The 12407-nt window shown below is 57.2% G+C and overlaps 1 protein-coding gene across 2 annotated transcripts; it reads left to right on the forward strand.

Annotated features, from left to right (window-relative positions):
- Positions 1 to 1911: 1911 nt before the first annotated feature.
- On the forward strand, positions 1912 to 11045 carry LOC121444588 (monocarboxylate transporter 4). Of its 2 annotated transcripts, XM_041646426.1 has the most exons (6): positions 1935 to 2020; positions 6909 to 6957; positions 8001 to 8250; positions 8359 to 8502; positions 8765 to 9532; positions 10203 to 11045. In XM_041646426.1, exons 3-6 carry the CDS (start codon positions 8028 to 8030, stop codon positions 10472 to 10474), a joined length of 1407 nt encoding a protein of 468 aa, XP_041502360.1. In that variant the 5' UTR covers positions 1935 to 2020; positions 6909 to 6957; positions 8001 to 8027; the 3' UTR covers positions 10475 to 11045. The 2 variants fall into 2 exon arrangements, with proteins under 2 accessions (XP_041502361.1, XP_041502360.1); XM_041646427.1 differs by lacking the exon at positions 6909 to 6957 and having other exon boundaries at positions 1912 to 2020.
- The last annotated feature ends 1362 nt before the right edge of the window (positions 11046 to 12407 follow it).

The raw sequence follows: 12407 nt of genomic DNA on the forward strand, positions 1-12407 counted from the left end.
CCTGGAGGGACATGGAGGACTGTGGAGGGCAGGGCCGGCTCTGGCTGGATCACTGGCAGTGCTACATCTTCCCAGGTACCTTCCCTTCAGAACAGGGCATCCTGAGCTGGTGCAGCCCACGGTGGGCAGACTGGACGCTGGTACAGAGACGGCTCCCACATCATTGCTACAACAGTAGCTGCTGTGCTGTGGGAGTTTTGCTCTTGGGTTCTAGGTCCTAAATGCTCCTAGATTCACCCAGAAAATGGAGTATTGGGTCCTCTAGGTCTCAGAGTCTGCAGAAATCTGGCTGTGGAGGGTGCAGCTCCTGGCCTTTGGGAGATAGGAGAAGACAGCGAGACCTTGGATGCACTGGCTTGGTTTCTGTTTCCTTGCTGGCAGCCCTTCGTTATTTGGGCTGAAGGAAGGGTGAGGTGTGGCAAGCTCCTGCCACACTGAACTGTTAGCCCAAGAAGAGTACGTGACGAGTCCCCGCATCTGTGGGACGGTGTCTGGGTATCTGTAACGTATTCAGTGACGGAGGTTGGAAATTTGGCGAACCTGCCTCCCAAAAGTTAGTCGCCTATAATTATACATTTCATTCCTTAGGACCGAGGTCCCATATGCCACTTGTTGGTGGCCATGAGACTCTTACCATGAAAGTTCATGGTCTCTGGAACATCTTTGGAGTAATAGTCAGGTTCTAGGCAAGGGCGGAGATCAGACCCTGAATGACCCTTTTCGTGGAGGGTCCATCAGAGCAGTGGGGGCATCTCAGTAGGTAAGGACTCAGGATAGTGGACTATGGGGCCAAAGCTAATGCCATGGTAACCTCTAGTTACCATGACCAAAAGAGTGGACAGCTGTGACCTTCTGGACTTGGGGGTCACCCTTTCCCATTCTGGATGTATGCTCTAAACTTCTAGCCTCAGGGACTCTGGGGTTGTTTAGGAGCCTCATTAGAAGTGGATGGAGTGCTTCTTTAGCCAAGGCTGGGTGCCCGGGAATAGCTGTCCTGGCCCTGTCCATCAAAGGTCATGCTCCCTGGTGCCTCCTCAAACCTAGCACCCAAAATGTCAGTTATTTCCATCATACGGAAGAGAAAAAAAGGGGCTGAAGTTGCCCACCCCACTCGGAGCACTGGGAAGAACCCGGTCAGAGGCTCTGCTTTCTCCCAATCCTGATCCTTTCCAGGCAGACAGCATTTGTGGCATAGGATGGAAAGGTTCTCATCACCCGCACTGGGCTAGGCTGGGTGACAGAGCAGGGCTGTGGTGTCAGTGTCTGGCTTTGCAAGGCCCCAACCACAGGGGAAAGCGGAAGTTCAGAGAGGCTGACAGCCTTGCCCAAGATCCCCCTGTAGTTTAAGGTGCGCGGGTCTTGCTTCTCAAGCAGGGGAGACAGCCCCGCCACCGCCGTGCGATAGCCCAGGCTTAGGTACCCGCAGGATGTGAAGGTCTGGATGGAGCGAAGATCGGAAGGAGCCCTAAAGACTGAGAGCTGAGGCAAGTGGTGGGAGCCCATGGTAAATGGGGTGTGGTGGAGCGTGTGCCGACCTGGTAGAAGACGAGGGCCTGGGTATGGAGGGCAAAAAGGTCCGGGTTTCGGAGGTAGCCACTCTCTTGCCAGAATCATTGAAGGATCTCACAGCCTTGGAAAGGAATAAATGGAGGGACAGAAAGGGGTGCCGACGGGGAAGTGAGGCGGTCAGCCCGGGTCTGAGGGCGCGGAAGAGACCAGTGAGAAGGTCCGTGTTGGGTGGGGTCCGCGCCCGGGTCGCCTATAGAACGGGATCAGACCCGGGCTCCCCGGTAAGTGGAGAACTGCAGTGACCGAGCCGTCGGGGCGCAGGGGCTGGGGCGCCCCCTCTGGCAGCAGCGTGGGGTCCGGACGGGGAGGGCAGGGGCGGCGCCAGGCAGCGGTGACGTGCGCGGGGGACGTGCCGCGCGAGGGATGAGAGCACTTAAAGTCGCCCCCGGCTCGGCGCCGAGCAGCCGAGGCGGGCAGAGGCGGACGCTGTAGCTGGCGGTGGTGGTGGCAGGTAGGCGCGGCGGGATGCGCGGTGGGATGCTTGGCGCGCGGAGCCAGGCAAGGACCCTCCAGTCACCTAGGGGTTGGGCCTTCGTTCATCAGGTGCCGGATCCGGGCCTGGAGCTCCTGGCTCCTGGTCCTCTCCGTTCTTGGTTCTCCAGCCCTGGGTTTCTCCTGACTTGGAGAATCCTCTCACCACCGCAGCTCCACCAAATTGCCCGGAGCAGCCAGTTGAGCGTTTGCATCCTGCCTCCCTAACTTCACAGAAGCCTATCCATCCGGCAGCCCTCGGGGGCTGGGCTTCATCCAGGAGGCAGCTGCCCTGGACAACCAAACGTCCACAGTATAAATAGCTCGGCCCAAGAGGGTTTGGAGGGTGGCCGGGCGGCTGGAGAGCCTGGGCTATATTTGGTGGGAATGATATAGACTTCTTGGAACCCTGAACCTCCAGCGGGCATCAGCAGGCCGCCAACTGAGAGAGGAGCACGTGCGCTTCGGAATGGTTGGGAAAAGGAATGCCCTCGGATTTCTTCCTCCCGTCTCTTTACATTTTACTATCACCTTAAAGCCGTTAACCCTCACCCAGCCACCACCACTAGCCCAAACTAGGCACATGAAAATGTGTTTTCCCCTCATAATGGCGTAATTTGCTCTATCCTCATTTCGTGGGAAAACCAGGTGCACAGCCTTGGCTTTCTTACCTGAAAAGTGGGTTTTCTGGATGCTGGTCCAGGTTTAAGTGCAAGGGAAGCCGCTAACTCTGGACTGATGATCCTTGGAGTTTGGGTGGCGGGTAAGGGCGGCAGCAGAATCGAGTCTGCTCTACCCGACGTACAGGGCTGCATGTCCAGGCCGACAGGAACGCTTTCTGTGATGGTCAGAGCCATAATGGCAAGGCTCCCTCATACTACACAATAGCTTGTCCAGACCTGGGGGTGGATTCTGCAGGGGGCAGGAGGTTATCTCCCGGGGCTCTCAGCTTCATTCCACAGGCCTGAGAGTTGGCTGGTGTCCAGTGGATGTTGGGTCTGTCTGTGAGAAATGGGGACAGTCCCGAAAATGTGGGGGCTCCCTCAGGATGGGCAGGGACTAACACACAGCTAGGATGTGGTGCAAACGATGGGTCTATTACCTCTCAAGGGGCACCGGGGCACTATCTAAGTATATGTGGAGCCTTCTTGGCAGGGACGTTGTGGTGTCGACAAAGCCCTGAACAACCATTAGTTTGGTTCAAAGATGGACTTCCCCACACCACCAGTGACCTTGGGGCAGGGCTTGCCTGGAAGTCTAAATTTGGAGGGGTAGCAAGGAGAAAGCATGTTGAACATAAGAGCCATCAAGGAGCGATATGGAAGGGGTCAGTTTGTGGGACCCCACAGTACGCTGATGTGCCAGGATTTCTGACTCTAGGGCCAGTTCTGCTGTGAACTGGCCAGGAAAGGGCTGGGGGCGGGGGGCGGGGTGGCTGGTGAGGAGCCACGTGCAGAAGGGCACCTTGCCCCACCCCACCCCACCCCAGTCGGACGGACCTTCTGGATGGTGGTGCTTAGCAAATGGAGACCCCTCTGGACCAGGCCTTGATCCACCTGGCACTGGGCACTGGCACGGGAGCAGGGCAGTTATGGAGACCGCCCTAGTGGCAAGAGTAGGCCTCCGGCCTCAGTTTCCATTAGCGGAATGGGCCATGAGGGGCAGATGCACTTAATGAACTATCTGCGAGACCGAAGTTCATCGGTCAGCATCCCAGAGGCTCGGCCGCGCAGAGGGAAATGGCGCGCCTGGAAAGCGAATCTGTGGGTGAGTCGTAGGACTCCCCCCCCCCCCCCCCCTTAGGGCAAGTGGCGCCGCACTCTGAAAGTACGGTAGGAGTGGAGAAGGACCGCCTACTCCAGGCAATACGGTGGCGGCTCCTCCCTTGGCGCGGTCACGTCCCCCACGTCCCGAGGCCGCTTGGGCGGAGCTTCCTTCCCTTCCCGACCCTAGCCCGACCCACTGAGCCCCGCCTAGGTTTGCTGGACCTTTACCTCCAGTCCGCAGAAGGAGTGAGGCTGGGCTGGTCGGTTGCCTCCACTAACCCGAGCCCCACCCCCACCTACCTCCTTGCCAGACAATGATGGGAGTTTCGGGGGCACTTATGACTTCTGAGCCTCCCGTTAGCCTTAAATCCTGGCTTTGTGGAGGAGTGGCCATTGCAATGCCCAGCAGGCCTAGGTGGAACTCTGTTGGAAAGTGGCCCAGAGAGAGCCCCATACGCTGACCCTAACCTTGCAGAGAAGGGGCTCCCACGGCAAGATGGAGCGGGTCCCTAGGGCTGCCCCATTTTGTGACAGTCAAGCGTGGAAAGTTCCTCATACGATGTGGGACTCTGAGCCCATCTATCCTAGGACAGCCCTGCAGGGATCTCTGGCCTGAGGTGGGGTGGGGTAGTGATTGGCAAACAAGACCAGTGTTTCTGCCCTACTGGTCCCTGTAGAGTTGATGTGAGCTGACGGGACAACCTGGAGCCTGGGCAGGCCAGCTGAGATGGGGCGGAGGGCCGGGCAAGCCCGTGGCCCAACCTCTGCGGCACCATAGACGCCTCTTCAGAAAAAGCCTTTCTTTCCACGGCATTCTTTACATGCTGGTGGGCTCAGGGCTGAGGGCTCAGAAAGGAGAGCACACTGCAATCCCTGTTTGTATGATGGTAGGGGAAGGGAGTGAGGAAACGAACTTGGAAGGAGGTCTTTCAGCAACTTCTCCCCCCCCACCACCATGGTACTGGGTGCTAGCCTCAACTAGCTGCTTAGTTGTTTTGGGAGGAAATCTGGAATGTTAACCAAGGAAGATAGTTGCCTTAGTTCCTGTCACCTACTTAGACCACAAAGGCAGGGCCAAGGCTGGTCCCTCCTTGGATGATAGGCACTTAAGGGGCCCTGAACGGACCACAGACCAGAACTCGGGGCTTGGACCACCATGGGTACCCGGTACGCCTTCTTTGGACTGATAGTCCAGGCGCTTGAACCCAGAGGGATGTTGCAAGGGACTCCCATGTACCTATGCCGTAGGCAGCAGCCAGTGGTGTTAGACCTTCCAAGGGCCTCTAGGGACCAACTTTTGGGAGCACCCTGGAGACTTTCCTGACCCAGTCCCCACCCCCAGATCGGTTTTCTGTGACCTGGAGGCTGAGTTTATTTCTGGGCTGCTTCAAATGCTTCCCTGGGAGGGTAAAATGTCACTGAAAGGCCAGATGGCTAGGGTGTGCCTGAGGCTATCCTGTTGGAGGTGGGGAAGCCCTAGGGTTAGGGCACTGGCCTGCATTTTGGCCCATCCGTGCTGTTACCCTGCAGATCTCAACCTCAAAGCAGGCTGGAAATCCTAACCTTTTACGCAATTGGGATGTGTTGAGGCCTGGGCGACCAAATGCAGTCTAAAGGGCAGGCTTAAACTGTGCCCCTGGTTGGGACATTTGATCTCCCTGAGAAGTCTTTCTCTGCCGGGTCTCTGGTGACCAGCTGGGGTGGGCGCTGGTGAGGTTCCATTAGGGTGGTTAGTGCCAGACTGGGTAAGGACGACGCTGGTGTGGGGCCTTGGCAGAGAGCTTGTCTTGGTGCTCTCTGAAGCACTGAAGGTGGCCCTCCCTGTATTATCAGCCTTACATGGCGGCCATGGACCCGAAAAGCTCCAGAACATGGACCCTTCTGACCTTGCTTGCCCAGTTTAGAGGGCGCCTTGTCTACAGCTGGGAATTATGTTCCCATTTCTCTCCTCGTTGGACTCTGAGAGCTCCAGTGAGGGCCCAGCCTTTATAATAAACAAAGGTGAAGAAGCTTCAAAAGGCTGGAATCCTTGTTAGTACCTTGACGAGTGCTGGGCAGACCCGAAACTGCCCAGGTGCTCAGGTGTCCAGAGTTAGGTTCGTGTTCACTGCTGGTTCTGGGCATGTTCTCCTCTTTGCTTTGTATGGAAACTGGGTTTTATTTATTTTTTTACATTTTATTTTGTGAACACGGGGGTGGGGGCACAGGCATCTGTGTGCCTGTGTGTGCCATTGCTTGTGGAGGTCAGGACAACCTGTAGGAGTCGGGTTCTCTCCTTCCGTCATGTAAGTCATGGGGATCAAGCCCAGGCTGTCAGCGTAGGCGGCAGGTGCCTTTAGCCACTGAGCCACCCTGCCCACCCTGGATTTATTTTTAAAAGTGCAACAGAAAGCTTGGCATGGTGATGCATGCCAGCAACCCCAGCACTCAGGGGTTAGAGGCAGGGGAGTTTGCCATCCTGGGATACATAGAGAGTTCCAAGCCAACTAGGGCTCCATCGTGAGATAGTGTCTCTGTCTCTCTGTCTCTGTCTCTCTCTCTCTCCCTCGTATGCACGCACATGGTAACAAACTGGGCCTGGGATCCTCCTCATGCTTTCTGTCTTAGCTTCATCTCTAAATGGTACGGCCCTAAACTGTACTCCCCCACTCCCGGTACTAACTTTCCCTTTAAAACCCAGGGCTGATGGATAAGAGGTGCCTGGCACCTGGGGCTCCCACTGAGCATGTCTTGATTGTGGCCATGATACTTCTCCTTTGGGTCAGAGTGCGGAGGGTCTCAGGCTGGGTCATGGCCGGAAGTCAGAAGCAGGGTGAAGTCCTCGAAGGTTGGTGTGCCTTCCTATCAGAGCTGTGTGTTGTTTCTGAGCCTTAGGAAAAGCCTTGGTAGAGTCCCGCCAAGCTTGGACTTCCTCAGACAGTCTAGTTTAACACGTCTGTGTCCCAATCACGGGACTGTGCTCATAAGAAGACGGCAGCAAAGGGGCAGGGCTGGAGCCTAGAGACCCAGGGTGAGCAGCCAAGGTGGGAAGCTCTCCTGGTCGGGGGTTTACATTCCAGCGCAAGCTACCCTTAAACACTGTGGATTGATCTTTCTCCCCAGAGTACTGGTTGGCAGCACAGCATTTGAGGAGACTGGACTGAAAACTCAGGTCAGAGGCTGTCCCCCCCGCGCCCCCCCCCCTCTTCCTAGGAGGTAATGTGACTCCTGGTCCAACCCTAAAAAGATCATTGTACTTTATAGCCACCTGTGTGGGAACAGACAGCTCAATTCTTGGTGAGATGGGGGATGAGGCCAAGCAACCTCTGGGATTAGGGGACTAGTGATTGTGGGGTCGACAGCCAAACAAAAACCTGGTCCTAGACTTGTTCTGTCTCTCATCAGCTAAGCCCATGAAATTCATGAAAAGGGAAGTTAGTGTGTGTGTGTGTGTGTGTGTGTGTGTGTGTGTGGTAGGTGTGGGTTTTGGGATACTCCCTGCTTGCTTACGGCTAGGGGCCAGAAGATTGGTCCTTGTTCCAATAAGTTTGTTATGAGCTGCTGCCATGGCTGATGTTTTCCCTTAACCCCCAGGCCTTCCTTGGGGAACCCATCGGGATCTTCAGCCTCTCCTTCATGGATGGTTGTAGGCAGTTACAACAACTGAGCTCTTCCCAGGGGAAGTAGGAAGCCCCCCTCAGATACCATGGCCTGTGTTTCCATCTGCCTCTGTTCCAGACCCACGTCCTCCCAGGCAGTCAGTGGGGAAAGGAAGAAGCATAGCTCCTCGGGGGTAGGAGAACAGGGCTGGGTACTCACCCCAGATATCCTGGGGGAGGACTCAAGAGTGCGCCTCCTCAAAGGGATGGGCACAGCCTCTGCCCGGCACAAGTTCAGAAAACACCAGCCAGGCTGATTTCTTGGGTCTGCTCTTCCTAGGAGGTAATGTGACTCCTGGTCCAACCCTAAAAAGATCATTGTACTTTATAGCCACCTGTGTGGGAACAGACAGCTGAGTGAGGGGTCCAGACAGCTTCCCAAAGTACCCGCCGGGGAGGGGGAGCCGGGGAGGGGGAGCCTCCAGTCGGCAATACCGGGCTGTCTATGGCCCGCTGCCAATGCTGGGGCCCTCCAGGTGTCCCCACCCTCCTCTGCTGTCTGCCGTTGAGATGATCACCCTGGCAACCTAAGTCAGCTCTGTTTCTTTTCTCTCAGGGCGAGGCGAAACCAGCCCTCCAGGCTATGGGAGGTGCTGTGGTGGACGATGGTCCCACTGGCATCAAGGCCCCCGATGGGGGCTGGGGCTGGGCTGTCCTCTTTGGCTGTTTCATCATCACGGGTTTCTCCTACGCCTTCCCCAAAGCCGTCAGCGTGTTTTTCAAGGAGCTCATGCATGAGTTTGGGATTGGCTACAGCGACACGGCCTGGATCTCCTCCATCCTGCTGGCTATGCTGTATGGCACAGGTGAGGGAGCGCCGAGGGATGGGGGCGAATCCTTGAGGGGGTGGTGCCTGGAGAGGGCAGAGCCCAGCTGGAGGCCTGGCTGCTCCCTTAGCTCCCATCTCTACACAGGCCCCCTCTGCAGCGTGTGTGTGAACCGCTTTGGCTGCCGGCCTGTCATGCTTGTGGGCGGCCTCTTTGCATCCCTGGGAATGGTGGCCGCGTCCTTCTGCCGAAGCATTATCCAGATCTACCTCACCACAGGGGTCATCACAGGTGAGCCGAGGTCGGGGGACCTGCAGACCTGCTCATCTGAGCACTGTGGGACGTCTTGGCTGGACCCTTTCCTCCCGTCCTAAGAGTTTGCTGAGATGAGTGGCCAGTTCTACTCTGGTCCACTAAATGCTCACCACCATTTGCAATGGAGCCCGTGTCCAGGGAAGCGGGGGCATGGATGAAGGTGTGGGGAGGCACAGGGCCCCACACCGCCCTCCTTGGACGTCCTGCGTTTGAGGTCTTCCACTGTCCTCTCTTACAGGCCTGGGTCTGGCTCTCAACTTCCAGCCTTCCCTCATCATGCTCAACCGGTACTTCAACAAACGGCGCCCTATAGCCAACGGGCTGGCCGCAGCGGGCAGCCCGGTGTTCCTCTGTGCGCTGTCTCCACTGGGGCAGCTGCTGCAGGACCACTATGGCTGGCGGGGTGGCTTCCTCATCCTGGGGGGCCTGCTGCTCAACTGCTGCGTGTGTGCTGCGCTCATGCGGCCGCTGGTGGCGCCCAAGGCGAGTGGAGGGGCCGAGTCCCAAGCACCCCAGCGGCCATCCAGGCGCCTTCTGGACTTGAGTGTCTTCCGAGACCGTGGCTTCCTCATCTACGCTGTGGCCGCCTCCATCATGGTGCTGGGGCTCTTCGTGCCTCCGGTGTTCGTGGTGAGCTATGCCAAGGATCTGGGTGTGCCCGACACGAAGGCCGCCTTCCTCCTCACCATCCTGGGCTTCATCGACATCTTCGCCAGGCCCACGGCTGGTTTCATCACGGGCCTCAAGAAGGTGCGGCCCTACTCTGTCTACCTCTTCAGCTTTGCCATGTTTTTCAACGGCTTCACAGACCTCACAGGCTCCACGGCCAGCGACTACGGTGGCCTGGTGGTCTTCTGCATCTTCTTTGGCATTTCGTATGGCATGGTGGGGGCTCTACAGTTTGAGGTGCTAATGGCCATCGTCGGCACTCACAAGTTCTCCAGTGCCATCGGTCTTGTGTTGCTGTTAGAGGCTGTGGCTGTGCTCATTGGACCCCCATCAGGAGGTGAGTGCTGCTGGCGGGGACACCAGGACAGAGCGGGCAAGGGCTGTCCTCCCTGCTTTAGGAGACTGGAAATGGATACGGTCTGGGGCCAGCAGAGGTCAGCAGTGAGCTGCTGGCTCTGAGCCAAGACAGGCATAAACTTGACAGCCCTACCCATAGGGTCTGGCAGCTTCTTTAGGCGTCTGCATACCACGTGGGGGCAGCTTTCAAGGGAATGGGGCAAGATTTGTTACTTTGGTCCTTTTACTTTCTGAAGGCCAGCCGAAAAACACTCCATTGAAATTGAGAATGGTTTTGGCTGGCAAGGACAGCCTAGCCATCCTGGACCTGGGTCTCTTACTCCACAGCCCTTTCTGATCCTCTTATAGCCTCTGGCTCCTTCTTTCTCCAAGAATGGCCTTGGGGTCCTCAGTTACTGGGCAGCTAAGGCATGTTTCTTCCTAAGGGGTCTGTAACTGGGAAGGGGGGTAGAGACTTCAAGGCCACTTCTATCTATTCTTTGCTCTCATGGGGAGGAGGAAAAGGAAGAGGAGGCTGGAGAGGGCTGAGAAGATGCTGCTGGGGATGGAGAAGTGTGAGGCATTTCCTCAATGCCGGGAGAGGGAGCCCTGGTCCGGGGTGGAAGCAGGGTACTCCCAGGAGCTTCTGGTGACCTGAGTCTTCTTTGCAGGCAAGCTGCTGGATGCAACCAAAGTTTACAAGTATGTGTTCATCCTGGCCGGGGCTGAGGTGCTCACCTCCTCCCTTGTGCTGCTGCTGGGCAATTTCTTCTGCATCAGGAAAAGGCCTGAGGTGACACAGCCTGAGGTGGCGGCCTCAGAGGACACGCTCCATAAGCCCCCTGTGGATGTGGGGGTGGACTCGAGGGAGGTGGAGCACTTCCTGAAGGAACAGCCTGAGAAAAATGGGGAGGTGGTTCACACCCCAGAAACCAGCGTGTGAGTGGCCTGGCCAGGCGGGCAGGGAGCAGGGAAGAGGTCCAGAGACTGGCAACGCTCATATTTATTTCACAAACAGGACCAGCTGAGGCGGGGCCATCGGCTCAGCTCTGGCTGCCTGGTCAGCGGGTCAGTGTTTTGCGGGGAGAGGTGGCGGGGTGGGAACCGTGTCATTCCAAAGTGGATCTGCGGTGAAGCCAAGGGAGTCCCACGGTTACCAGCCGCCTACACCAGGGACGAGGGACCCAGCCTGCTGAGCCCAAGCGGCCTGTGCCTCCCCCGCCCCCCGCTGTGGCCAAGGACCTAGAAACCCACACTTAGGAGACAACACGACTTTAATCAGATGGCAGGGCTGGGACAGGTGGGTGCTGGCAGGTGGGTGCTGCCGGCAGGGTCCTCCCTGATCCTATCCCCATCTCCAGCCCTCTGTTGTCTAGCAAAGAGCTCCTTCTGTCTGACACGGTGGAAATAGTCCTGTGTGCAGGAGGAGCGCCAGAGGGCTTGTCTCCAGGAGCTGTCTGTTTCTGGGCAGTGGTCTGTTCACCCTAAGTCCCACCTTTGTTAAATAACAAATCGCTGATTCTTAAAAAGTGGTTCTGACATCTTCATTAGCTCTCCCAGTTTTGCCTGCTGTCACCTTCTTTGCTGCCTCTGGGGTTTGTTCAGCAGCCACAGCATTCGTACGGCAGGAAGAAAAGGGGCGAGGGGAATACCGAGGGAGGGAGAGCCCCATGCTAGAGAGGGGTGCCTGGGTGGCACTTGGAGGCCATGGGGAACCCCCAGGGCTGAGGAGACTGAGCTGAGATGTGGCATAAGCTACGTTCACTGTGTGTGGGCTTCCAGCGTGAGTTTCCTGCCTTCCGTTTATTCGCCCCTCTGGAGGGCCGGTAAATTTCTCTCTGTGGTCAGCGCCTGCTGATCTCTGTTCCCCGTCCTCCTCTGTCCAGCCCATGCTCAGCACTCGGGTTCGCCCTGGGCACCTCGCACCCACCTGCCCTGTGGCCAGTGGCGGCCTGCGTGGCTGGAAGCCCGGTCAGAGGCCGCTGGGGCCGCCTCAGTAGGTGGTTCGTCGTGGGCGCTGGGGACGGCAGCGGGCACCTTGGCGGGCCGCATGCAGCCGGAGAGATGCCACGTCCCTGCTCCTCTGCAAGGAAAAGGAGGCGAGTGCTCATATCTGGGCCCAGCCTCCCATACCCTCTGGTGGGTCTGGTCCTGCTAAGCCCCACATGGAGGTCAAGGCCTTGCAGCTCTGACCCAGTCTCAACACTCTGGGGTGCCTCTCCCATTTGGTGTTTCTGTTCCCTCTAGGAGGTCAGCTGTGGTCACATGCATTCTGGAGTCTCAGAGCAAATGGGAATGGCAGGACCTCAGGCTTCCAAACAGGCTAAGCTCCGACTGTGGCCATTAGCAGCTGCCCCTGGAAACTAGAGGGGAAGAGAAAGTGGTGGGGGAAGAGGGTACATGCTGGGTGGGGCAGAGGCACTGGGCCTCAGGGAACATAGCTTGCTCTGCCCACTCTCAGTTGGCCTCTGGGCGAACCTCAGCAATTACACTGGTGGAATCACTGGTTGAGAGTGGCTCTTGGGGCTGGGCACAGGGAGGACTTGTTTCTAGAACCATCTGCACTGATCAGACCCTCACTAAGCTGTATCACCCTGGGGGAGAGGTCATGCTGCCCCTCCCCTTTGTTCTTCCCACACCTGCGCCCAGGGCATGTGGTCTATGTGAACAAGAAGCAGTCAGGAAATGGCAAAATGGTCCGGCTTCATGCACACAAGCAGTCACTGTTAGGATGTTGGGACCATTTTTTTTTTTTACAAAGACACTTCTTTATAGGGAAGAGATCCCCAGTGATCGTCTTCGTAAGGAAGATGTTGGGTGACCAGCCCTGAGGGCCCTCCCAAGCCTGTGCTGGTGGGACCCCACTTGCACCCTAG

The sequence above is a fragment of the Microtus oregoni genome, unplaced genomic scaffold (genome assembly GCF_018167655.1).
Source record: "Microtus oregoni isolate MIOR12 unplaced genomic scaffold, Mior012 000134F_ref0000037, whole genome shotgun sequence".
In the NCBI taxonomy this organism is placed as follows: Eukaryota; Metazoa; Chordata; class Mammalia; order Rodentia; family Cricetidae; genus Microtus; species Microtus oregoni.